General features: G+C 40.9%; 1 protein-coding gene and 1 long non-coding RNA gene across 2 annotated transcripts; one reads left to right on the top strand and one right to left on the bottom strand.

The window, feature by feature from the left end:
- Positions 1-1,278: 1,278 nt before the first annotated feature.
- Positions 1,279-12,325, bottom strand: LOC118319978. Its single transcript, XR_004796183.2, has 3 exons — positions 12,204-12,325; positions 4,111-4,228; positions 1,279-2,828 (listed from the first exon to the last, which is right to left on the bottom strand). It is a non-coding gene; the product is annotated as an uncharacterized LOC118319978 (long non-coding RNA).
- immt (inner membrane protein, mitochondrial (mitofilin)) lies at positions 3,168-26,532 on the top strand. Its single transcript, XM_035650718.2, has 14 exons — positions 3,168-3,326; positions 6,598-6,665; positions 7,404-7,593; positions 8,083-8,227; positions 13,707-13,799; positions 15,530-15,685; positions 16,050-16,183; positions 21,659-21,762; positions 22,451-22,586; positions 23,651-23,780; positions 24,202-24,425; positions 24,689-24,820; positions 25,133-25,262; positions 25,506-26,532. The coding sequence occupies exons 1-14, from the start codon at positions 3,285-3,287 to the stop codon at positions 26,111-26,113; spliced, it is 2,292 nt and encodes a 763-aa protein (XP_035506611.1). The 5' UTR covers positions 3,168-3,284; the 3' UTR covers positions 26,114-26,532.
- Positions 26,533-27,140: the final 608 nt, after the last annotated feature.

The following is a 27,140-nucleotide window of genomic DNA, read 5'->3' as shown; positions in this document are numbered from 1 at the left end:
TTGTGTTTCACAAATTATTTGATCCAGTCCTGTTTTTAATCTGTAAGTGTAAATGTATGTTAGTATTTTATAGTTGTTGTTAAGAAGAGAGATTGGACGGTAGTTTTCTACGAGCTTACTATCTTTACCAGACTTAGGTATGAGTGTGATGACCCCTTGTTTCAGGCTAGTTGGTAGTGAGAGATTAGTTTTAGCTTCCATAAAAACATGAAAAAGAATGTTTCTAAGCAAATCCTAAAAGTGTCTGTAAAAATTAGCAGTCAATCCATCTGGGCCAGGTGATTTATTTTAACTTTAAGCGCATGGCTGCTTTGTCCAATTCCTCTATAGTAAAATCTTTATCGCATTTATCTCTAAAATCACTGTCAATAAATTCTTTAATTTTGCCTAGGAAAAAAATTTGAATCCCCTACAGAGTAGGCTGAGCTGTACTCGTTTGATAGAATTGACTTATTTCTTTTGATGTTAGTTTTGGATCAGTGCATTCTCTATCATCAATAATAAGAGTTTTAATGGAATTTTTCTCTTGCCGTTATTTTTCTAGTCTACAAAAGTAAGCAGAATATTTTCCCCCTCTTCAATCCACTTGCATCTTGACCTGATAAATGCCCCTCGAGCTTTTCTTTCATAGAGTCTGTCAGGTTCAGACTGCAAAGAAGAAAATTTAATTTTGTCAGTTTCTGTTAAAATTGAGCTTACAGTGATCAAATGTATCTCTTTTAAGATATTTTCTTCTTCTAAACAGTTTTTTTTCTTAATATTTTTACTGAAGGAGATTGAGTATTGGCAGATTTTGTATTTTAAAAACTCCCATATCTGAGTGTAGGAAATGTATGGAGTTGTCCTGTAGGACTTCTTGAGTAAGGTCTTTGAAGCTATTACAGTAATCTTCATGTTTTAAAAGATTGGCATTGAATTTCCAGTATCCTTTTTTCCTGGCAGATTGCGAAAGAGGTGTTACTGATAAATCAATACTGCGGTGATCAGTAAGTGGTGCTGGGGACATTTCACAATTTGATATCTGACCAAGCATTGTATCTGCTACTAACCAATAATCTATTCTGGATTTTATTGAAGCATCTGGTTTGAACCAGGAGAACTATCTTTCATTGGGATTTTTTTCTCTCCAGGGGTCATGAAGACAGCGTGTTGCAAAAGTTAAGCATCACATTGTTCGGGTTAGGGCCTGTGAATTTGCTGGGGGATCTGTCAATCCACTCTTTTAGAACCATCTTCCAATCACCACCTATTAGCACATTTTCTGTAGCATATCTTTATTTGAGTTGAACAATAGTATCTTTGATAACTTCAAGAAGGTTTCTGTTTTGCACTGTGTTACAGTAACCATAAACATTTCCTAGAATTAGTGAGGAGTCATCTATATGTAATACAGAAAGAATCCAGTGACCATCATTACTGGATTTAGTCAATGCAACTTTTCCCGGACAGTTATTAAACAGAATTGCGACTCCTGCGGATCTAGTTATACCATGTGAAAAGAATTTTATCTCCCCACTGTGTTTACAAAAAAAATTCATCAGATTCATTGGAGTGTGTTTCTTGGAGAAATAGACATTGTGTTTTTTTACTTTTACAGTAAAGAAACATGGCCCTTTCTTTTCAGATTGTCTCTTAGACCTCAAAAAAAAACCTGCGAGTGTTGCAGGCCCTCATCTGAATTAGGAGAAGAGCAGACTTTAGGCCTTAACTATGCATCGATCGATTACTGCGACGTGGCCTCTGTAAAATGCTTCTTTACCCAGAGGCCTGGCCTGCTTGACTTTTGGCCAGAGTTGCTCCCTGGTCTGCCGATCCTCCTTGGTGAAATCCTGTGTGAAGTGAACACCTTGTTCCTTACATACGGAAGAGTTTTTGGTTGTTTTCCAAACTGCAACCCGATGAAGCCTTCTCACAAACTCCATGATGACCTGGTGACTGCGTCCCTCTTCTCTCCTCCCAATGCAATGTACCGAATCAACGACATTTTCAATATTCTCTTTCCATTGTGGAAAGGGTTTTTAGGAGCAGCTTTTCATTTTTTTCTCTGATGTTTTCTCCGTCTTCTTCCTTGAGACCAGAGAATGTCAACATCCAGCGGCGTTTGTATCTTTCCACTTTTTCTCTTAGTTAGGCATTTTCTTTTTTTCAGGTCTGAATGTTCTATTTCCATCATTTCCATTTTGGATCTGCATTCGGAGATTCCAACGGAGTTCATATCCACCCATTGTACGATGCTGGCAAACATTTCAGAGCTTTCTTTAAGTTATTTCCCAAAATCTTCCACCTTGTTATCCAGACTTTTTATTGCAGCTAAAACATCAGCAGGGGAGGGTTCAGTATCTGTGGCCATCTTCTTGGCTGGAGGGAGTTTAGTTGGAGTGGTATTCAGTGGGCGTCTTACGCTCGGGTTTCCAGGTTTGTTTGTCTCCATCGGGGTAGGAGCAGCGCTAGCAGCATAGCTATGGAAAGCTAAATTGTTAGCGCTAGCTGCGCCAAGTGGAGGGAAATCTTTATCGTTGGCGGACGACATCATTTATTTGGGGTATTTTGGTTGTCTTGAGCAGATTTTTGAGTTAAGGACAGAGTTTAGGTCAACATTTTGGACCAGACGAACGGAGCTTAAAACTTTCTGTTTGCCCTGCTCGCCATTTTGCCGGAAGTCCGGATCCACCCAATGGTGTTTCCTTCACTGCGCGGGGCTGGAAGGGCGCATATGTCGGCCGCATTTGAAGGAGCCGACGAATTGGGAAAGCCGAGTCGCGATCCTGTGACGCAACCAGCCGACAGGCACCCTCCGAAGGCGGCAGACCCTGAATTGGGACAGAGAACTAATAGACAGTAGCAGTCAAGTCGGAGCCATGACATGGTCAAGTGAATATACTACAAGAATTTGAGAAGGTGTAACTGTAGTTTTGTGATGGTGGGATAGGGGAAAAATCTACAAGTTTGCAATTTCTAAAGCTTTTTTCTTTCTGACTACAAATTTACTGTTACACGTGTGACTCTTTTCTACAAATACACATTTACTGATACACATGTGTGACTCTTTTCTACAAATACAAATAAGTTATGCACCAAATTTAACTAAAGTATTAGTGATGCTGAGCCACACTCCATACCAGTTGGTGGCGGTAATGCACCAATTTGTTGTTTGCCAACCGCCAAAAAAAAAACAGGAAGAAGAAGAAGAAGAAGAAGAAGAAGAAGGAAAAATAGGAGGAAAGCATTAGTGTATCAGTGCATGTTCAGTTAATTAGGATTTGAGAATAAAGACACCGAGGAACATGCTGAGGGCTTGTCTGAGAGGAGCAAATGCCACAGCCCGGGTAAGAGCCGCAGCCCACCTCCTTGGAGCCACCGTGAGCACCATGTTGGCATTAGCGTGTTGTCATCCAGTGACCCACGGCCTGGCTCAAGGTGCCGCGGCAGCTCTCGGTTTCAAGTTCAGCTGTGACCAGTTGCTGGCCTGGTTACACCGACACTTGCTAACGTAAGACTGACAGCAGACTGTTAAATAACGCCACTCTTTAGGGACATTGTCATGTTGCCACGAGAAGAAGGCACAATGTCACTGCTAGCCGTTAGCTTTCAGTGACAGATGGCTAAGCTAACGGGTTGAGGGAAGGGGGGTGTGGTCTCCGGTAGCACTCCTGCGTCTGCTCCATTGCAGCCTGGACATCTCACTCCACACGAGTGCCTTTACTCGTCGGTCTCGTGTGAAAACGACACCTATGGCAATTTATTTCCGCCCTGAATGTCATTGGTCGGTCATTCTGTGTCAGATTTTTATATTTTGATTTTTATTCGTCTTACAGCCCGTAAAACGCTCTCTGCGAGAGCAGATATGTGAGGGCATGAGTTTGGTGAGCTCTCAGAAGAGTGTGAGGGGAACCACAGACAGACAGTTTAGAGCAGGGGTATGGAGAGAAAATAGACTCAAAAAGGTCACAAATGTGTATCACATTAGGGGTGGGCGGTATCTGCAATATATTCAATTGTAGGGGCAAGGGGGGAAATGGGATTGAGCCAAAATCTCCGCCCAAAAGTAGCTTTTGTACACAAGAAAGTTACCACTTCATGCTCAACCTACAGTATCCTAAGCCGCCTCACCTGGTCCTCTGCTGACCTGCTTCTCTAGCTGATGACGGGGATCGTATGGTCCTCAGTGCTCTGGTCCATGGCAGACAACCTCCAGGTCCTGGACTTCTTCATGTACAACTTGCTGTACCTGGTATTAGAGAAAGGAGGTCAACTTAGTGAAATATTCATATTACCTTACATTGAACAGTACTTTTCATTTAATTTCCTGCCCGTCGTCCGGACCGTAGTCTGGGAGCGAAGGGACGAAGCATTGCATCGCTCCGGGACCTGCCCCTCATGCCCGGCGTTGCGGCATTAATTATTGCACACAGACTGCAAAATGCCCATCAACTGCTACTACAAGCCTCTAGCCACGCACACCGGGCATTCTCACTACTGGCCGGCGGCCGCGGCAGCAGCTACCGGCAGCGGCGGTTGTTTGCAGACGCCCTGCAGGAGACTGGTCACGCGCCCGACTGTGTGGTGAACGAGCGGAGTGCCCGCAGGCAGGAGAAAGCCGGATCATCCAATCACTCTCTCCTGTCAGAACTTTCCGATAGGTCGTGTTATTTACAGTCCTGCCGCGGCCACAGATGAGGGATTGTTTTCGTTTCAGTGTCGGATCATTCAATGTATTCATCGCTATCGGTTTGTTACGAGGGTTTCAAGTAATATGACAGAAAGTGCTTCTCACGATAAACGGCTACCCTACCTTTAAGTGTGATCCGCGAATTTAAATAAGTTTTTGTAAGGAAAAACTGTTTTGAAGTTGATAATAAGCATTACGTGTTGGGTAGGCTGTATTGCTGTGCATCGTTATTCCTGCAGAAAGATGAGTTGCGTTCTAGAAATAGATTTAGAAAAATTAGTACTCGATTGGTCCACGAGGAATTGATGCGATCCCTCGATCTTTGAATTTTCTACTCGTGCCCATCCCTACCATATATCTATAATTACATTTATTTCATATTGTATGTGTTCTAATGGATAGGCGACAAGCTATTCTGTCTATTTCAAAATGGCTTTCCCACTTCAAAATGACACATTCACGGAAAGCCCAGATGTCCCAGTTTTCCACGCAGCACACATTTTTGACTCTTGTCGGAGCTGCCTGCATAAAAACGTCTCAACACTCTCAAACAATCTGTATGTCAGGAGATCCATACACACATTTAACAATCTGTATGTGAAAACAAACAATGTCACATGTTCTTAGACATTTGTCCAAACATTACTATATCATAGGGATGCACGATATATTATCGGGCCGATAGATTATCGGGCTGATAGTGGGTATTTATACAATTATTCATCTTTCGGATAATGAAATTATAGCCAATAAATAGACCGATAAAAAACAGCGCGATAATATTTTTTCCCCTGGCGTGCAACTAATCCAGCTCAGGCAAAACCGCGGCTCACAAGCGGAATGCGACTTTCTGGCTACTGCTATGTGGCTTGTGTGTGTGTGTTTAGCGTTAGCAACCGTTAGCAGAGCAGCGCTCAGACTGCAGCCTCGCCTGCTCACGTTCTACGTTCACACGCTAATATTTGGTAGGATGAATAAGCAGTCTTTATGTATTGTCTTTATGTCTTTATTTTTATTTAGCAAATACAACAAACTGAAGACGGAACTTGCCCCTCGTGTCTTGTCTAAGCACTCTAACTATTACTGAGGTTAGAGAGATTTGAGGAGGCATCTTTTCCTTGCTTGTAGCAGAATGAGTCATTCTTCCCTGTGTAGCATCATCCGACTTCAGTTTGTGCTGACGACTGCACAGCTGGATCAGGCGTCTTTGGAAACCTTTGTTACTCTCAGCATGAGCTTCCTTAAAATGGTCTGTTTGACATCATACACAACAAACCTGTATTTACAAATCAGTGATGTTGTACTTACTGCTCTGAAACAGAGGCATTTTCTGGCAGCAATGTGTTTGCTGTGTGGTCACTTTTATTTTTGATTTGTAAAATTCCTTTCACATTTAGATTAATTACTTCATCAGTTTTTATCAGAATAGTGGAAATACTCGCTTTTGAACCAACACTCCCAGGTGTGAACACATTCCAACCATTTTAAACTCTCTCCAGCTTATTTGTCAGAGATTTTAACTCCCCACAATTACACCAGGGCATTGCTGTCAACTTGTTTTAGAAGTCCTGAGGTCGAGGTATAAAAAGTGGGGTGATCGTGCCTTCGCATTTGGTGCTCTAAAGTTCTGAAACAAATGACCTCCCCACTTACGCTCTATCTCTGACTTGGCATTTTTTAAATCCAACGTTAAAAAATATTTATTTAGAATGGCTTTTAATACTAAGTACTGTGACACTTTCCATCTGTTTTTTTATGTACCTTTGTCTCATTAAATTTTTTGTTTCATTCTATTTTGTTCTTTCTTGATGTAAAGCACTTTGGATACCTTGTGGTGGCTGTATAATGTTGATTGATTGATTGATTGAAATAACTTGATTTTCTCTCTTCATCTTTCTCTCCTTGTACCTCTCCTGCCCTCTCTTTAGAAGAACTGTGGGAGAACCCCTCTAACCAATCTGCAACACTTCCGGCACTACACAGCAGGAGAGACCAGGTAATACACACTGGGGATGTTACCATACTAAAAATTTGGTAGTCGGTACAAATACCACCAAAAGTACACAATACTAAATAGCAAATTTGATACCACAGTGTAAAAAAAGAAGAAGAAAAAAAGAACAAGAACAATAATGCTTAAACAATAACAATAAAAATATTTGAACATTACAAAAAAACAAGGCATGTAGTAGCCTTCAAATAATAAATAAAAAGAAACAATTTAGCATTACAAAAATGTGCAACTTTTTTATGGCACAGCGTTACTATTTTTATACCCGGTCATTGGAAGTCATGGCTTCTAGATATGATAAATAAAATTAAGTAACTCATAATATAGCAAAAAAGAAAAGCAGTAGCATATAGCCTTCCAAGTATTTAAAACAATTCTGAGCTTAGATTTAGAAATCATATTTTCTGTCCCTCTGAAGAGCTTCTGAAAGCCTGAAATTAAGGGGGGGTTGTAATTAGTGTTTTCTAAGTCATTATTGTTCAAAATTGGATGAATACATTGGTTAAGAGACTGAACTATGTATTTCAAAAAATAGTAGAGACTTACAGAAGGCGTGGAATGGTTTAGTATCACGACTCAGCATGAGAAACTGTTAGCTAATCTACTGACCCCAGAGGGCCACAGAGACTGCTTATGAATATGGCCCAGAATTTGGTGCTATACCCCTGATCACATCACATGTTGACATTCACGTCATGTCCATTGTTTCCCCTCCCATCACAGTGGTACGGCTAAAGTGGTTGCTGCTGGCTTGGTGACAGTAGGTGGTGGCATTGGAGGTACGATACTTTACGCCAAATGGGACAACAAGTTCAGAGCAGCCATTGAGAACAATGTCCCGTACTCCAACTGGCTGTTGGGTCTGGCTTTGGGACCCACTTCACAGGATGGCGGCCTCCCAGTAAAAAAACAGGTCAGGATCTATACAGTCTCTGTTCAGGATAGATTCACAGCATGTTTGCGAAATATGCTACCTTTATTGTCTTCCTCATTAGATCAGTCAAAATTAGTGTTCGATCGATATATCGGCCGATGTTTGCATTTTTTAAGTGTATCGGCATCGGCCGATGCGTGGCTGCTACGTTCGCGGAAAATTTTTTTTTTGGGAGGGCAGATCCGGTCGCCTATCGGGCCCGGCCCGCTCATGAGAAGCAGGTTATAATCGGTTATCGGTATTGGCTGAAAAAATCCATATCATGCATCCCTAATTTAAAATAGTAAGAAATCACATAATGTTTGTATGCATGTCTGTAAACACATTTGCTGGTCATGAAATTGTGGACCAGGTATTTATTTTCCTTTGCAAATGTAAAATACATTAAAAGTGATGCAGTTAAACTGATTATTTGTGGTTTGAGACCGTCTGGCCTCTGTTAAAATGACTGCTGTTTCTGCTGTTTAGATGGAGATGGCCCAGATTCCCTCTTTGATGGAAAAACAGGTGAAGTCATCCAAAGCCAAGTCAGAGAAAAGGGTAAAGGAGGCCGCAGAGAGTCCTGCTAAAGAGACAAGTTCTGCCCCGACGCAGCCTGCACAGAGCATAGAGGGTAAATCTTTATAAAGCACTTTTTTTTTAGATATTGGCTGCTGCTATCACTCATTACAAAAGCCAAATGGTAAAAACAAACAAATCAACTGTAGCTGCAGATACAGGTCTGTTATCCTGTACTGTGTGTGTGTATATACAGGTGACAAATTAAAGGAAAAACCTGAAACTAGGGACGTCCCGATTCGATCTCAATGATCGTTATCGGGGCGGATCAAGGAATGTTTTAACTGATCGGGATCTGCTTTATTGAGCACGAACCTAGGCCTGATCCTTTGTTGAAAGCGAATCTGCAGCTGTGGAGCTTCAATCTAGACCTGAAACCATGGCGTTTATTTAGTTTCGAAACTTGCACACGTATAAACTGCACGCGCACGTATAATATGAGAGCAGATCTACACTGCGAGCATAAGACTCATGAGCGAGCATTTTTGCGCTCCGCACGTGGGGCTCAACCCCTCCACTACGTGCTCGCCACTGTTCATTGTGCTCAACAATGTCAGACACGCTTGCTCGACAAGTTCAGTTATGAGAATTTGGAGGCGGGATCAGTGACCGATGCTCCCCTTGGTCACTTCCCTCCAGTCCCCAGCCTATCACCAATCGTCTAACCTCCCTCTTGGGGCAGGATCATCAAGGATGATGTCGGGGAAATGTCAGAGTTGAGAAAAAGAGAGGTTCATTGATTCCTCCACTTCTCTAATGCCCTAACACATGTAAATAGAGCATGAACAACATGTGTCATAGGCTTTTTAAGTGGACAGCAGGGGTAAATATAATCCACGCAGTAAATAAAAAAAAATTATATTTATAAGTTTACAATTACTACAGAAAAATATAGACGCGATGCATAATGGCTTTCACACTGCACAATTTTAAGCCTGATTTTCAGCTCCCACAAATCCTGGAGTTGCAGCAAGTCGGAGGAAAATCAGAGTGAAATCGGGGATCGCAAATCGGCACTCGATCGTTATGTGTGAACTACCAAAGACGCGATCAAAGTGACTCGTTTTGTCAGGGAACCAGCGGGGAACCCATCAGCGTGAGCTGTGATGTGACAGGCACTGAGTGTGTCAACCTGGAAACACGGGGGAGGAACTGTAGCACAACAACACTCTTCACCCATATTCTCTGCCTTTTCCATGTGTCTGAAAAAAATCATAGGGCGGACTATAAGCTTCTTGTTCCTGTCATGTTGTGTTTTCACTGACACGGTTGATGAGCATAACCTCGAGCTGACTGTAATGCTGAACCACATATTAACGGTTCAAGTTATTTCTCGCTGTCTGCGGAGTATCCGCTTAAACTAAGTGATATACAGTAGATTGCGTGTAAAGAAACATTGTGTGAATGTTGTTTGAATTGACAATGTGACAAGAACATTTAGCATGAAAATTATGTGACTCATATGCTATGACTATGATAACCTGATTTCAACTCAATTAAACAATAATTCCTTTATTTAATATTGGAATGCCCTGCCATTAGACCGGCCATTGGAAGTCATGGCGTCTTAATGTTAAAATGAAAAACAGTTGAATACAGCCTTCCAGAATTTAAAACAATACTGTGCTTAGAATTAAAATAACTGTCACAGAAATTGCAGTACCTAGACTTGGGAAAATAAATAAAAAGGTAAAATATATACGTTAATTTTAAAGATACGTTCATTGTCTGAGGCGATGCGAAGGTCATTGGTAACCTTCAGCAGTGCTGATTCTCTACTATGATTTTTTCTAAATCCTGACTGAAAGTCTTCAAGCAAACTATTCCTGTGTAAATAGTCACATAACTGGTTAGCAACTGGTTGCCCTTGTTTTCAAGGACATCAAAACCTCTGTTTGACTGCCAGTGACCCTCAGAAATATGTAACTGATTTGTTTCTACTGACCGTTGTCCAGGAGTTAGAGGCCAACTGCTAAGACTAGTTTGACTCACCTCAGGGGAACAGCAGCCTATAGGTTGGGACAGTCTTTAAGGCCCACGAGGGAGAAAGAATGAGCCACGATGTGAGATCCCACAATGTATTGTTATATACTTAGTATGTGTATATAGTATAACATGATTTTAATCTTGTTAAAATGTGTGTGTTTTATGTGCACTCTGTTGTGTTCTGTGCCCACAGAGATGTCTCAGGGTAAGGTGTCTTCTGTCTGTCCTCTGTCTTACTGTAGCTTACCTGTAGAGTGCTGTGCCGCTGTGTTGTGTTACTGGAGTTAAGAGATGAAACAATTTCTAGGTAACATACAGTGTCACTTAGCAAAGTGGAGGGAACTGCATTTTCAAATTAAGATTGTGAAATTCCATTTTTTTATTTAGGTATTAATATGTGCCTAAATAATTTTTAATATTGAGAAGAACTTATTTACAGAAATTGAATTTACTGTCCATAACTATGTGTTCATATCAAGGGGCCAACTCTGAGGCTGAGAAATGAAGCCTATGCGGAAGTGCTATAAACTGCAGTTCACTAGATGCCCGCTTGAGGCTGGCTGCAGAAAGGAGCAAATCCCCATAGAGCCCTAAAATGCTCAACTTTACAGCATAATTAAACATGTTTACAGCCTGGTTCAAAAAACGGTTTTGGTCCCAATGGCTAATCCCCCCCCCTTTCGTGACAACTCTGGGGGGGTGATTTTTTTTATAACTCGCCCATTTATATTATATTACTGTTTGAAATTCTGCATAATTAGGGGCGTGGTCTATTTGATTGACAGCCGGGGCTCGCTCGCTCACTCTGCGTTCCTCGAAAAAAATAAACAATGAAACTATAAATCCTCTAATACTAACCACATATAACGGCTCGTAAATTATATTTGCATTAACTTATTAGAATTAAAATATAGTGTTGAAAACTACAACCATTATACATTATAAAATATTTGAGGCATTTTTTAGATAGTGTAGTATAATTTTAGTAACATAAATCGTATTTTCATGTCTTTTCTACCACTTGTAACGTTGGCTGGTACGATTGACTGTTACCACTCCCAAACCGTGTGCAGCATCAGGGCCATGGCGCCGGTGAGCACCCGAGCCCGCATGCGCTGGCGAGCATCGGAAGGTAGCATTTAGCCTAGCTTCTGACCCTAGCTCCTTAGCCTCAGCTAACAGGGCAGATTCGCGGTAGGTGGGTGTGTTTCAGCGACCGGTCTGCATTCTGCTAACCCACTCTCCACCTCTTTGTCCATATTTGGATTAGCCAGGTAAGGGAGGAGTCAGGCCCTGACAACATGGCGACGGCTGAGCCGCTGCGGAACCGCCCACTTTGGGCTTCAAAACCGGCCTGCAGCAACCAATGGGTGACGTCACGGACGCTACGTCCATGTTTATATACAGTCTATGGTTCATATATGTATAATCACCTGCAACAAAGAACCGTTTTTTTGGTCAACTTTGAATGAGTTAAATATAGTTACATGAGGTGGACCCGACCTCCGTGTAAGTCTCCATGTTCGCTACATCGTGTTGAATACGGTTGCACAAAATGGTCTGGTAATATTTACCATAAATTGTCCCCTGCCGGGTACTCAGTTGGTTTCGGTCCGTAACTTTACCACCAGATGCTTCCAGAAAATTACAAAAATTACACTGGGGCTTTAAAGGGATAGTTCAGTGATTTTAAGTGGGGTTGTATGAGGTACTTATGCATAGTTAATATGTTACCTTATGGAGATGGTGATCAGCGCTGACATTCTATGGAGTTTGGAGGAGAAGTGGATGTAGCGAAAAATCAGACCGCAGAAAGTGTATTTTTCGCCACATTTTTCACCACATTTTAAAACGAACCTTCCGACCACCAGATGATGTCATGTCATGCCTGAGGTAAAATGTATTCCTTCATTTGTAAATATATTATCTATATATTTTTTCTGTTATTCACAAGAGGTATTTTAATTTAGAAATATCATTCAGAGTACTGCAGCGATCTGCTGGCTTTAAACTCTACCAGATGGCTGACAGAAAAGCGAACACACCTGTGAAGCCCGGGTGTCTTTGTCCCTTGAGTGCAGAGGTGGTGCAGCTCTAGTGCAGTTGCTAGGATGTTGTGTTGCTAGGATTGTCGCACCCCCAGGGAGTTGACGCATCAGGATTGTAGGACATGTAAAAAGAAAAAAAAAGGGATGTACACAAACTTTCAATGGGTCAGTTCAGCACAGAAACCAAACACAACAACGGAGTAACTGGACTTGGTTGTAATTTCTTGAAGACGTTTCACCTCTCATCCAAGAGGCTTCCTGAGATTCAACACGACTTAGTTAGAATTAAAGAAGTCCCTTGGATGAGAAATGAAATGTCTTCAAGAAAGTACAACTAGAGCTGCAAAAGTTTATCGATTTATCGATTAACAGTAGTCGACTACTAAATGAATCCCCAACTATTTTGATAATCAATTAATCGGTTTAAGTAGTTTTTATGAAAAAATTTCAAAATTCTCTGATTTGAGCTTCTTAAATGTGAATATTTACTGGTTTCTTTAGTCCTCTATGACAGTTAACTGAATATCTTTGGTGTGTGAACAAAACAAAACATCATCTTGTGGGTTTGGGAAACACGATAGACATTTTTTACCATTTTATGGACCAAACAACTAATCGATTAATCGAGAAAATAATCAACAGATTAATCGATAACATAAATAATCGTCAGTTGCAGCCCTAATTACAGCCAAGTCCAGTTGCTCCTGATTCAATACCCTCATGGATAACTATGACCTGAATGATTGAGAATCTCCACAGACGTGTATGGAGTTTTATTTTGAGATTGGCCTCAAATATGAAGATATGTAATCAGGGCTTGGCAGTAGACATGGTTTTAACATAAGTGAGAGACATCTGAACTACTGACTGTCATCACAAAGCATATTGACTTGGCAGTCCGGGTTGAATTAATTAGCAACAAACTACATTAGTTATGTTACAGCTTTTGCAGGATCTCGCAAAAGTACATATTTTTTCTCTTTTTTTTTTCTCCATATCCCTTCCAGGGCTCCGTAGGATTGCAGGTGTGCTTGCTTTGACAGAAAACAGTGTGTTGCCTTTTAGTCCTTTCACTGAGTCTATTGAGAAAAGTCAATTTTAAACAAAATTCAAAATTTTTAGACTTTGCCTCAAATGTGAATATTCACTGCTCATGCTTTTTCATGTACATCTCTTAGGGCATTACACTGTAATGCAGTGATAACTGTAACCACACTAGAGTTCAAGCTGTTTGGTCAGAAAATGGATATTTATAAATATATATATATATATAGATATATATTATTTTGTGATGAAACCAGTTGATAGAAAGTCTTGGAATCTGTGGCCATAACATTTGTTCCTTTCCACCAACATGTATATTTATATTAGTCTTCTTTGTCCTGATTTATTGACTAAGGAATGCCAAAATCCTGGTCTTTGGTTGTTTTGACACATATCATTTATAACATGTCTGTACAACTAACTGCCTGTGTATTTCAATAATTGTTTCCTATCCAGAGGCTTCAGCAGAGGTAACTCATATCATCTCAGCCATCAGTGAGGTCCCAACGGTCCCTGCTCCATGTGACACAGAGGCAGCAGCAGTAAAAGGTAACATCTCTCTACTTTTTAGCAGTAAAAGGTAACATCTCCCTACTGTTAAAGCACAAATTCACCTATTGGATATTTAAATAAATGGAACGAGCTGATACCATCAGCTGACAGTGTATGTTGTGCATCGGTAGGGGCAGATTTGGAAATTAGCAAGTTATTAATAATTATCAAAGACAATTATTAATAGTCATAAAAATAACTAGTAATTTGTTGCACCACCCTGTAAGAGACTAATTAACCAAACCTGTGAAATCAGTCTGAAATGGATTTTCACTGAAAATATCAATATTTATGATATTGAGATCATAAGTTGAACAGTGAAGGTGTGAATCGGAGCACTGACCCTCACAACCAGCAGTTATTACAACACAATATGCACAGTATATCACAGACAACTTCTCTTTAAATAGTATATAGTTTATTAAACTTCAGCACTACTATCAATAACTCACAATCAATAGTAAACTAACAAACATCTATCATCAATCTCAGTTCTAAACTGATAAACAAAGAAGAAGCTACAACTACAAACATAACCTGTACACAAGCATAATTTGAAATAACTGTGTGTGCGTGTGTGTGTGTGCACTAGATAGCATAGGCTAGGTGATGTTAGCAACCGCTAATACAACCTGATACTAGCTAATGCTAGGCTACAAACGTGTGGGCATGCATGTGTGTGCACGTGGTGGTGCGTGTGCATGCTTGTGTGGGCGCGTGTGTGTGTACGGGGATGCCGCATGGTGGAACACGTGATTGATTGAGCATGTAGCATCGTGGCGATAGCGTTAACAACAGCTAGCTTACAGTGCGACAACACGTGGGTAATTGTGTGTATTGGTGGTTAGTAGGAGGAGAAAGGGAAAGAAGAAAAGCGAGAGCTGTCTTGGTCACCTGTTGTAAACGGTCCACTGTGCTAACACACGATAGCAGAGCTAACTAGCGATCCAGAAATGGACGGCGCAGGTCAGCTTTACACGTAGTACAAAACACCGGTGTGATATTCGCATATTGTAATTTTATCACTCGGAGACCGGGCGTGCTACCGCTGGTGTCAGAGTTCTGACAGATAAAACACAATACCGATCAGACACGTGCTATCAAAAATTTGCATCACTGCAGCCCGGGTGATCAGCAGCAACACAGATATGGGCTTTGAGGTCCACAAGCTTCACAAATAGTCAACATTAGCAATAAGTTTACTCAATGGTCAAACTTATGATAAATTCACATCAGTGAGGGGGGAAAGTTTGTTTACCTGGCTTCTCCAGGCGTGGTGGCCGGAACTTGCGTGAGTTCTGGCGCATCTGTCCAATGAGCAGCGGGGGTCGGGACCGTGTCGCCGACCCCCAACTGAAAATACAACCGCGTTGCATTCTGGGAGTAGGAGTCTTTTGGGCTCCCTTTGGCGCTGTTTTCGTTTGTGTGTCTCTTGATGAAACAACATGGACCTGTAGTGCATATTACACAACATGCAGGCGCAACATGTATTAACTGACTCTGTGACAGTCTCTGTGAGCTCGGATCATTTAGGCTTAAGACCAGGGGTGTCAAACTCATTTCCACCCAGGCCACATGAGCATTATGGTAGCCCTAAAAGGGCAGGTTGCAACTGTAAGATTGTATAAATGTAACTACTCCTTAACATATTTTTTAATATATGTCTCTGCATTTGATTATTATTTATTCAAGTGTACAAATATTGCTTGTGTGTGTGTTTTCTTCAGAGGAGTGCCATGACCATCAGGGCAGCCCAGAGACGGTAGAAGTTCACCCTGACACTGAGTCACCTGCAGCATCAGAGCCAATGAGAGAGCGTCCAGTGGAAGAAGTGGCAGCTAGACTGGCTCAACAAGACCAGGATGAGCAGGACATAGTCTCATGTAGGCTGGCAACCCCCCCCCCCCCCCCCACACACACACACGTACTAATGCAGTCATTTGGGTATTTCTGCTGATTTTTCATGAAATTGAAATGCACACGAGACACAGCTATAAATCCTCCTTCGTGAAAGTTGTAATGTTGAGTTCTTATGAAAACTCTTTCATTGTATGATCATTTTGGAGGATGTACTTTGTGCAGCTTATGAACTGTATCTTCCTGTCTCTCTGTCTTCCTACCTGTCTGTGTCTCTATCCCTGGCTGCCTCTCTGTCTGTCTGCCTACCTGTCTTTTCTCTCTTATCTCTGCCTGCCTTCCTGTCTCTACCTGTTTGCCTCTTTGTCTGTCTCCCCGTCTGTCTTGCAGCTGTATCAGCCAGTCTTGAAGACTCACTTGCCAGCTCAGCTCAAGCGACCCTGCAGGCCATTGGAGCTCAGGAGGCAGCCCTGCAGGCCATCACACAGCACACTCTCAAACTGAAGGAAGCTATGGAAGCAGAGGTAAAGCGCACAGTGCCACTCACCACATGGATGGGTTGTTTTTACAGTAACATTGGGACTAGACATGATTAGGATGGTTCCGTCGTCTGTCACCTTAATGGCAGACCCGAGTGTCAAACAGTTCATCATTACACAGGGACATAATCTCGGACCATGTTCTGTCCTACAATGATCATCATCCACCAACACACCAGAAGTCTTTTCATTCAAAAGGAACTGGTTTTCTAATTTCTACTACTATCTACAGGTGATGAAATTTCTCAAATGAAGGTAGAATAAGAGGTACATGTGATAAGTTGTCTTTATAGTCAGTGTCAGAACTCAACAGTAAAGCAAATACACCCCTCCGATCAGTGCTCCTTCAGAAGCTCTGCTCTCCAAATTCGTGTACAAATATTGCCAAGGCAATGACACAATGGTGGAATTCAGAGCATCTAATACAGCAAGAAAGTGAATACTCTTTCTCACCGCTGAAGCAAAACAAATACTATAATATAAATTCTCATCATATAAAAGACTTTAAAACACAACAGAGTAAAAATGAACAAGAATGCACTCAGCCCTTTTGCTTCTATACCTAACATCACAACAACATATATGTGCAAACTAGAAAGCAAGCTAAATGTCCATGGACAAGTAATTTAACCTGACAAACAAATGTGAAACTGGTACAGGCTCGCTAACTAGCCAGTTGGGGTTAGCATTGACAAACATTAGCAAACAGGAGAAAACAATACTGAACTATTGTCTCGGAAATACTGATATTACCCACCTGCAAACTCATGCCTTTCAGCTAGAAATTACCTGTTTGATTATTAACCAATAATACGAATTTTGACTGATTTATTCTATCTGTGGAATATTTGTATTTATCCTTTATTTAATAAGCAAGGTCCCATTGAGATACATGTTCAATATGGGCTGCAATGGAGTAAAGAGTTTCATTTTTAATACAAACATACGAACCGATAACACAAAAAACAGTAAAACACAATCACACTAAAGCACAGACACATTTGCGAATCAATGGCGAAATGTAATAACGGAAGGGGGGGTTTAAAACAAATTGGTGATTGAAATATCACATGTTATCTTTTGAAAGTTATTTATATATGTATAAGTGCAAAAATCTTAACAAATTAACAATAATTAAATACCAGGTTTCACTTATTGATAAAACAAAATACTCTAGCCTTACACTCACACTGCAGGTATGACGCCATAATAAGCAGTCCTGTTGCAAGAAACAACTGACACATGTCAATAGCGTCCTAGTTCCATGTCACATTCTGTTCAAATTAAAGTCCAAATATTAAGGATGTCGATCAAGTTTTTTTGCCCCCATTTTTTTTTGTCATTTGATATTGAGTATCTGCCGATACAGAGTCCCGGTCAGATACTTGTATTTTCCTAGAAAATACAGTTGCAGACTTCAGACTTTAGGTAAATCAAAGTTTTTAAAATCAATCCAATGTATATGCTTGACAATTATATGGCTCTGCAATGCATCAAGAAAAAAAAATGCTTCATCCAAGCTTTTCCTAAATGTTAGTTTTTTTGTAATTCAAGTTTTTTATTGCTTTATCCTTTGGTGCATGACAGTTCAGCGTATTGCATACATAAACATCTCCTGTTACAGTGCAAATAAAGACTTTACCATGAACAAAAAATAAAATAAAATCAGTAGCATTGAGTCACGTCTGTAAAATCAGTATTAATTTTATCAATATTGAAATGTCGAAATAACTAGGAGGGATATCTATACAGCAGATTATAACATATATACATTCAATCAGACTTACTCATGTTACAGGTTTATCAGTTAGTGGGATATATGTCCAAAAACTATCCCATGCTGGTGGTTTATCCTTGTTAACAGTATTCATCCTATTTAGCATATGCTCATATGAAGCTGTTTTTATCATGGCGTTAGCCCACTCTCCTAATCCTGGCGTTTTCAGCGTTTTCCAGTGTTTAAGTATCATCCTGGCAGCCACTGTGATGCCAACCATGATTACAGAAAGCTCTCTACCTGATATGTTGTGTAATTGACTTCTGTCACCTACTAGACAAGGTCTTGGGGATTTTGGTAAATTTTTACCGGCATTTCCAAGACTAATTGTTATTCATTACTCTCATTCTATATAATCTTAGTGGTGTCCAGTAGTATCTGTGTATTATTTTATATTGGGTGAATTTCCTTTGTACTTCCCTTATGTATTTTCCATTGTCATTTTCCACCATTCCCTGTTCTCTATTATACATCTTAAATCTTTCTCCCATATTGCTTTCAGGTTATTACAGTAAATGCTAAGCAATTGGTTGGTTGTTCTGTAAAATACAGAAGCCCAATGGCACTCCTCGGGCGTGAAAAATTCCATGATGTGGTTTCCATCTCTGTACTGAATCTTAGAGGTAATACAGCTCCTAATTTGTAGATACTTCCAGAAATGCTTGTTTCCTTTGAGCTTGTATTTTCTTGCTAAGTCAGAATATGACACAAACACGTCCCCTTCAAATATGTCAGCAATGTTACATATTCCATTGTTATCCCATTTCTTCCAAAATACTGATGTCTTTCCGATTTTAATCATAAAGTTATGCCATAATGAGGAGTATGATTGTTTGCAATGTGACAATTTAAACATCTTATGTATTTTGGAGTGTGACATGATAGTGTTGAGTAAGTTAGGTGAACACTGGGATAGTCAACCAGTCTAATTTATTATCTTTACTCCAATGTTTGGCTATTTTGGCCATTTTGAAGGAAATGTAATATAATCTTGGTCCTGGTAGTCCCAGTCCTCCTTTATCTGTAGGTGAACACATTTTGCTAAGCTTAATTCTGGGGTTTTTCCCCTCCCATAGAAAGTATTTAATTATTGTATGATATCGTTAAAAAATCTGAGATGTAGTAACTGGTACCATAATAAGTATATAATTGAATTGTGGCAATATCACCATTTTTATAACATTGACGTCTCCCCATAATATAAACTAAATATTTCTCCATTTATCTAATAGTTTTTATTTTTTGTCGTTGAATAGAGTTGATATTATACCTTTAGTCATCACCGCTGCCTTTGGGCTTTTATGCAATGTTTTAATCCAGCCATTGAATGTTTGTCCAAATCTAAAATGCGATAAGGCTGCAAACAAAAATTCCTACTGAACCCGGTCGAATGCTTTCTCAGTATCAAGTGAGGGGACAACGACCGGGTCTGTTCCTGTCCTATACGACCACACTAAGTGTAATAGTCTTCTCATATTGTCGGTAGATGACCTATTTCATAAATCCCACTTGATCAGGGTGTATGATGCTTGGTAATGCACTTTCAAGACATAAGGCCAAGATCTTGGCTAGAATTTTGCAGTCCAGGTTGATTAAACTTAAATGTCTAGAATTTGCAGGGTTTGTTGTGTCCCTGTCTCTTTAAGGTATTATGGATATCAAGGCCTCGTAGAATGTTGGAGAGAGATCCTAATGTGAAAGCTTCACAATATACCTTTTAATATTGGTGCCAAGATATCTATATATTGCTTATAATACTCCACAGGAAATCCATCCATGCCAGGTGACTTCCCTGCTTTCATGCATGAAATAGCCTTCCTAATTTCATTCTCTGTTATTGGAGAATGTTCGGTTGACAATTTAGGCATATGAATGATGGCAAAGGAGTCCATCATGCTTTTCAGAGAAATCGTACAGATCACGGGGAAGTTGCTCTTGTTACAGACAACTGCGCATGCATTCATTGCAACCAACATATATTATTTTTTTATTATATACTATCATATTCAGCGATGTTAACGGTATTGAAGAAATTAATGCATTCTTCTATGATGCATCTTCCCCAATCCTGAGTGCTCTGTGTCCCGGAGCTTGCCCGCTGCAGGGTAGGTGTCCAACTCTCACTGCCCGACCGGACCCTACATGCAGTGTGGAGAGACACAGAGACAGACTGGGAGCTCCGTGTGGCGATAGAGAGTGAACCAGTCGTAAGAGACAACGCTCATTGCCACAAGTGTAACAAATATTTTGCAAGTAAAGTCGGTAACACGAGCGCTCATTTTTTTTGGTTGAGACAGCAATGACGCAACGTCATACCCGTTTCCGGAAAAATCAGCCGAAAGCGGGATACTCCTAAACCACTGGCGCATAGTGTTTAATCAATGTAACTAACATTGTACCGCTCATTTTGTCTGCATGGATGATTATTACCGTCACACAACGGGCTTCTGAGCGAAAACGGTGAAACAGGCGGAAGAAATCGAAAAACTGTCCAAGTTTCCGTATAAGCAATAAACATGTTGCTTTTTCTTAACAGGAAACCACTCTTGTATATTTACTATTGCTCCTGTTGTGAATGGGGCAGTGCGTGGAGTGTGTGCGGTGTGGTGTGTGTGTACGTGCATGGAGCGAGACAGAGAAAAAGAACGGAGCAGCCATAAGCTCGGTGTACATGCTAGCAGCTAATGTTTCAGCTGATGTCCAGTAACAAATGCAGAAACACCTCGGTTCCACATGAAAGTCTCTGTGTGTATGTTCACCGCGCTGTTGGAGGGAAAATAAGGGGTTGGTCCCGGAGCAGACTGCTTCAGCACTGGAGAAACGGTCTCCCTGCTCCCCTTCTTTCGTTTTTCTTAAAGCGGGAAAATAAAATTGCCATATGTTGCATACTCCAGGATTTGTCGACAAGCGGAAAATCAGGCTTAAAATCATGTGTGAACTCAGCATAAGACTAAGAAAGTGCTATATAATTATAATCCTTTTGCCATTTATTGTGGCCCTTTTGCCATTAATAACCTAGATTGCATTGGCCCACCTTAGTGTAATTTGTCCTGCCACTATTTCATGCCTCTACAAACTCAATTTAATTTTATGGGAAACACTGTTTGGCCATTTACAGGTTAATAATTTCTAGAATAGGTTTACATTCTGTAATGCACAAAAGACCCTACAGCATTTCATACTGCTGTGCCTTTTGTGTTTCACCCCATGTCTGAAACCCTTTTAGCTCTTGGCCCACCATCCAAAAAGCCCAGTCTGCTCTGATTGGTCAGCTGGACCACTCCTCATACTAAGAGCCTGTGTCAGAATTGAACAGCCCCTTACCTGGAGGCTTCCTGATCAGCCTGTTACCCATATATTGCCATGTTCAAAAAACAAACTAGCCAGTAGCCAGGAATGTTACTAGTTACATGTTACATGGTGATAATAAGAAATATGATACGAAACATATAATAATGATAACAGAAAACAAGGCAGGAATGCAAATGAAGCGGTTGAGGCTGATCAGTGGAAGTTTTTTTTCTGAGGGACGGAAGGACTTTGGCTTTTGAATCTTCAACTTTAACATGCAAAAAAAAGGCTCTGACACACTGAAGATAAGATGAAAATCCTTAAAAGCATAATGTGGAAACTTCATTTCTGTTTTGCATTTGAGTGATTACAGTTCTTCTCATTAAATCCAGGTTCCACCTCAGGAGAAGTCAGCCCAATGGAAGGATCTAGAAGCCACCCTTGCTGATAGAACCTCTGCTATGAATGATGCTGGAACTGCTCTACTCAAAGCCAAGTAAGACATCTAAAAAGGTACACATGCGTGCGCACACATGATGTTATAAAAATTACTGAATCAGACATATCCTAACACAACTCATCATGTTATCAATGTGTTTACAATGTGGTTAAATATGTGACCTTTACTCTATAATGTAGCTCCACTCTTCATTATCTCTGAAGCTCGATAAGCCTGGTATTATATTTACTCATAATGTACTGTTGTCTTCTGATGTTACTGAAGAAGTTCTTTATTTCACATGAAGTAGGAGGACTCCAAAGTGCAACTGAAAATGTTCCTTGGTCTAACATTTAGCTGGTCTGTCTATCTGTGTAGCATTATTTTTTTCCCCACCAGCATACACTTAAGAAAGAATACCACGGTCTAAGCCAATCAAAGTAGAGTAGGTGCGGGCCTCCGTTCGGATTGGCTCTGACCCTGGTATTCTTCTTCACCGAATGTTGGTCGGAATATACTACGTGTGAAACCGTGCCTTGTATGTTATCCCCTTCCTCCTGCAGTGACAAAAATGAAGAGAACTTAAGATTGTTTTTTCATAAAGAAAGATGCTTTTCCCGTGAAACCTGTCCCTGGCCTGAAAAGCCCAATACAGACACAACATTATCAGCCTGATTAATTTTCAGATCTTTAATTCCACTCTCCTTTTCCTCCCCCTTACTCTGCAATGTCCCGTTACTTGTAGTGAAGCCTTGGACAGTCTCAAGTCAGTGATTGGTAAGTCTAAAGGGCTGACGGTCACTGCTGTTCGCCCACTGGTTTTGTCAGCAGAGGAAAATCTCCATAAAATGGTGGTGGACTTGGATAAAGTGGTCACCAAGGTAAGGACATTATTTTGTACAAGCCAATTAAAAGACTTTAAATGGATAGTTCAACATTTTGGGAAATATGCTTATTCTCGAATACAGTGATTCTCAACATGGTCACGACCCCCATGGGGTTGCCAAATGATGTGGAGAAAAAATTATAAAATATATTCAAAATAAAAATAGATATTTTAGAGTCACATTCTACTATTACAGATTGTGGGAACCACAAGTTATCCTGTGTTTACAGTTTCTAATTTTCTTAATATTGTGCAGGTGAAAAATACTGAGTTAGTGTTTTTCTCTGAGGTTCTTAGGCCCAAGAAAAATTACCTCAGTTTTGTTTGAAATTAGAAGTAAAAAAATTCAGGTCATCCAGGTCTTAACGTCCTTAAGACAATCCTAAAGTTTGTCTACCTGATTAATTTCAGCTGACTTTTTATTTTTCCTCCTCTGATTGACTATCTTCTTTTTCAGTGGGCTACAGCGTCGAGTGTGGTACGCAATGATGCTGCTGGGATATTAACTAAATCATTGATTTCCTCAAATTTGCTTACAAAATTATCTGAGATTACCTGGTGTAATATAAAAAAAATTCAGAAGTCATGTAGTTAATAATCGAGAATTCAAATGTGACAAAAACGGTTTTGGGGAAATATTTGAAAAATGTTGTGTGTTGTTTAGGGCTGAAGAAAGTGCAGTGTTGTACTTGCACACATTACATTCAGTATTGATACATTTTGAATAAACAGCTGATCAGTGCTTTGGAGATGGGACTCGTCAATGTAAGATAAGTTGTCAATACAGCAACCGTGCATTCAGAGTACGCACCTTAAGAGATCTTTTATGTTGCTATGAGAAGTGTAAAAATATTTTTGGTCTATGGCGCAAAAATTTAGACTATTGTGTGTGTGTGTGTGTGTGTGTGTGTGTGTGTGTGTGTGTGTGTGTGTGTGTGTGTGTGTGTGTGTGTGTGTGTGTGTGTGTGTGTGTGTGTGTGTGTGTGTGTGTGTGTGTGTGTGTGTGTGTGTGTGTGTGTGTGTGTGTGTGTGTGTGTGTGTGTGTGTGTGTGTGTGTAGGTGCAGTCTGCAGAGTCAGAAGCCAAGATTGTCTCCCAGTACAGTGAACTGGTTAATGAAGCCAAACAACAGTTTCAAAGGGAAGTAAGCAGCCTTACTCCAGAGATTCAGGCCAACTGGAAGGGACTTGGTAAGTTACACACAAACACGCACACATCCTGGGCATGAAGCGCCAGCGATGAGCTGCAATATCCGGGTTGGTTCACATCTGGCGGGGGACCCTCATTTCCTGTAATATCTCTACTGTTTACCAAAATTTATTTTTCAAATACTAACATAACATTTCTGAGACTCATCATCAGTGTAATGCCATGTCAGCACTGTACCAGAGAACCATGCTCTGATCTACACAACAGTATCCTCTATACTGGTAGTGTTTAGGATGGGACACGTGGACTGATCCCTGATCAAGATAAATACCCGCAAAGGGGTTTTAGATATGAGACAGAGCGGCTGTAATATCGTAATAGAATCATGAGACCAGTGAAGATTCAGACCCCTAATATAAGTACTGTCTATTTACTGTTGAAAATTGTGTCTTTGTGTGTGAGCTGGGAAACTGTCAGCGGATGATCTGAATGCCCTGATCGCCCATGCACACCGGCGCATTGATCAGCTGAACAGAGAGCTAGCTGGGCAGAGAGTCAGAGAGCAGATCCACATTGATGCGGCACTGGAGCAGCAGAAGCTGGAGGACCAAAAAGCTCTGGAGAAAGCTGTTAACACCACCCTGCAGCATGTCAAGGAGGACGCCCGACTGGAGCAGGAACGGAAGGTACGGAGGGGATATAGGGTGACTTTCATTGTTTTAACTCGTGCTATGTTGCATGCAAACAGTGCTTCCTCAGAGACATCAGATCATTGGTTACTGAGGCCAACAGATGATAAGTGTGTGTGTGTGTGTGTGTGTGTGTGTGTGTGTGTGTGTGTGTGTGTGTGTGTGTGTGTGTGTGTGTGTGTGTGTGTGTGTGTGTGTGTGTGTGTGTGTGTGTGTGTGTGTGTGTGTGTGTGTGTGTGTGTGTGTGTGTGTGTGTGTAGCTGTCTGAATTAAGGGAGGTGATGGAGGCAGAGATGAGGACTCAGCTCCGGCGTCAGGCAGCTGCTCACACGGACCATGTCCAAGATGTTCTCAAAGTCCAGGAGCATGAACTGAGAGCTGAAGCTGAGCAGGTTTCCAAACTCTTTTCACACAAATTTTACATTCACATCAGTGTCAAACATCAGTGCATACAGATGAGTCAGTTATATATTGAGTGTCTGTATGTTTTGAGTAGTGAATGTTGTGCATTTCAAACAGTTACCTATACTGGAAGTTAACAGCAAATGCTGAGTCATATCAAGTCTTGAATTTCTGTGTAGACATAACAGGTGGGTCGATTCAGCCAGTGTGGTGCCTGTACCATCAACCTACCCACTGTACTGGCATGTTGTCGTGTATGTGTGCAAGCTTTCCTTCAAACCTCTGCTATGGGTTGTGTTCAGGTCTTGAGCAGTAAGATGCTGGAACAAGAGACCCGCTATCGTCAGCTGAGCCAGGAACAGCTGGATAACTTCACACTAGATATGAACACTGCCTATGCAAGGCTGAAGGGGGTGGAGGAGGCCATAGACAGTAAGACATACACACACACAAACACACACACACACACACACATGCTTAGAGCTTTGGTATTTGCCAATTAAAAAGAATGAGGAGATTGTGTTCAGTGGTGGAACAAGTATTTTGGATCTAGGCAAAGTATGTAGAGGTATGGACCTCGGGCCAAATAGGAGCTTAGAAAAGTATTTATTTTCAAAGATGACCTGGTGCTCTGTGAAGTCCTTTCATGTAAACATCATGTCTTTTTGAATGCAGGTCACGTGGTAGCAGAGGATGAGGCCCGTAAAGCTCACCAGCTCTGGCTCTCTGTGGAGGCTCTCAGCTACGCTCTGAAGACTCCTGAGGCTGAATTGCCAACCATGCCTCTAGAGGGCGCTGCTCAGGTTGTGCGAGACAGTTGCCACAACAATGAGTTTGCCTTGGCTCTCGCATCAGCACTTCCAGAAGAATCCCTTCATCGCGGCGTGTACAGTGAGTCTGCTCTTCGCACCCGCTTCAACTCCCTGCGATCGCTGGCTCGGCGGGTCGCCCTCATCGATGAATCTCATAACTCCTTGTACCAGTATTTCTTGTCCTACCTTCAGGCTGCACTCCTGTTTGAGGCTAAACAGGAAGTACCACCCACCCAGTTGAGTGGTGAGGACTTGGATCCATTCAAGCTTCTGTCATATGCTAGTCACTGCTTAGAGCATGGGGATCTGGAGTTGGCGGCTAAACTGGTGAACCAGCTGAGAGGAGAGGCGAGGAGAGTGGTGGAGGACTGGCTCACTGAGGCCAGACTCACACTGGAAACCAGGCAGGTAGTCAGTTTGCTCTCTGCTTATGCAAATGCTGTGGGGTTAGGAACCACCCAGGCTCCGTAGGCTGCCACTCTCACTGAAACTTTAAAAGAACAGTCCACTAAAAATCTGTCTTTGGGGGATCAAGTAGTAGCCCACTGTAGGCTTGAAAGATTTTCAGTGGTGTATTCCTTTTAAGTTAACGGATGTTAAGATTCAGCAGAGGGTTTGGAGCACTAAGCCACTGTGGATGATTCATTGTAAAATATAATTGATACACACTTAGTCTAGTCTTGTCAATTCAGGCCCACAGGTTTGGTCCAGGTATTTCTTTCTGGATTATTGTTTTGTGCATCATGGAAAATGAAACCTAACTTTGATTAAAGAAAATCCGATACAATAAATCATAAACAGCTTATATTTCATGGATACCTTTAACAACATTATAACGTCAGTGTATCTACAGTGTGGTGGCAGTTTGTTGAATAAAAGAGTCAAGTCAACTGGTCTTTCTGTAAGTTTAATTCACATCTCAGAGGGGCTCGACAGTATTCAAAAACGTGAGCTGCGAGAATGAGCACAGGAAAAGAAAAGAATTCAAAATGATTTTTTACTTTCTGGGCTGGTCAAAATAATGCTGAGTTACATGCCGTCGTCTACCTTGAGTTTACCTTCCCTGCTGGTAAAAATTAACAAATCTACTGCTACTAATGTATTTATTAGCAATAATTTCATGAGCCAAGAATTGTTTTAATGATAAAGAAGCACAATTTCATTTGAGTACAGTAGAGCTGCAACAGTTAATTGATTCATCGATTAGTAATCGATTACTAAATTAATCGCCAGTTCAAGTAGTTTTTATGGGGGGGAAGTCAAAATTCTCTGATTTAAGCTTCTTAAATGTAAATATTTTCTGGTTTCTTTGCTCCTCTATTACAGTGAACTAAATATATTTGGTGTGTGGACAAAACAAAACATGTTGGGGTTTTTCACTAAGTTATGACATTTTATGAACAAAACAGATTAATCGATAAATGTAGAAAATAATTGACAGATTTATCGATTATGAAAATAATCGTTAGTTGCAACTCTAGATTACACCTAAACAAAT

This window comes from Scophthalmus maximus, chromosome 9, assembly GCF_022379125.1.
Source record: "Scophthalmus maximus strain ysfricsl-2021 chromosome 9, ASM2237912v1, whole genome shotgun sequence".
NCBI lineage: Eukaryota > Metazoa > Chordata > Actinopteri > Pleuronectiformes > Scophthalmidae > Scophthalmus > Scophthalmus maximus.
This window is presented reverse-complemented; position numbering and strand designations above follow the sequence as displayed.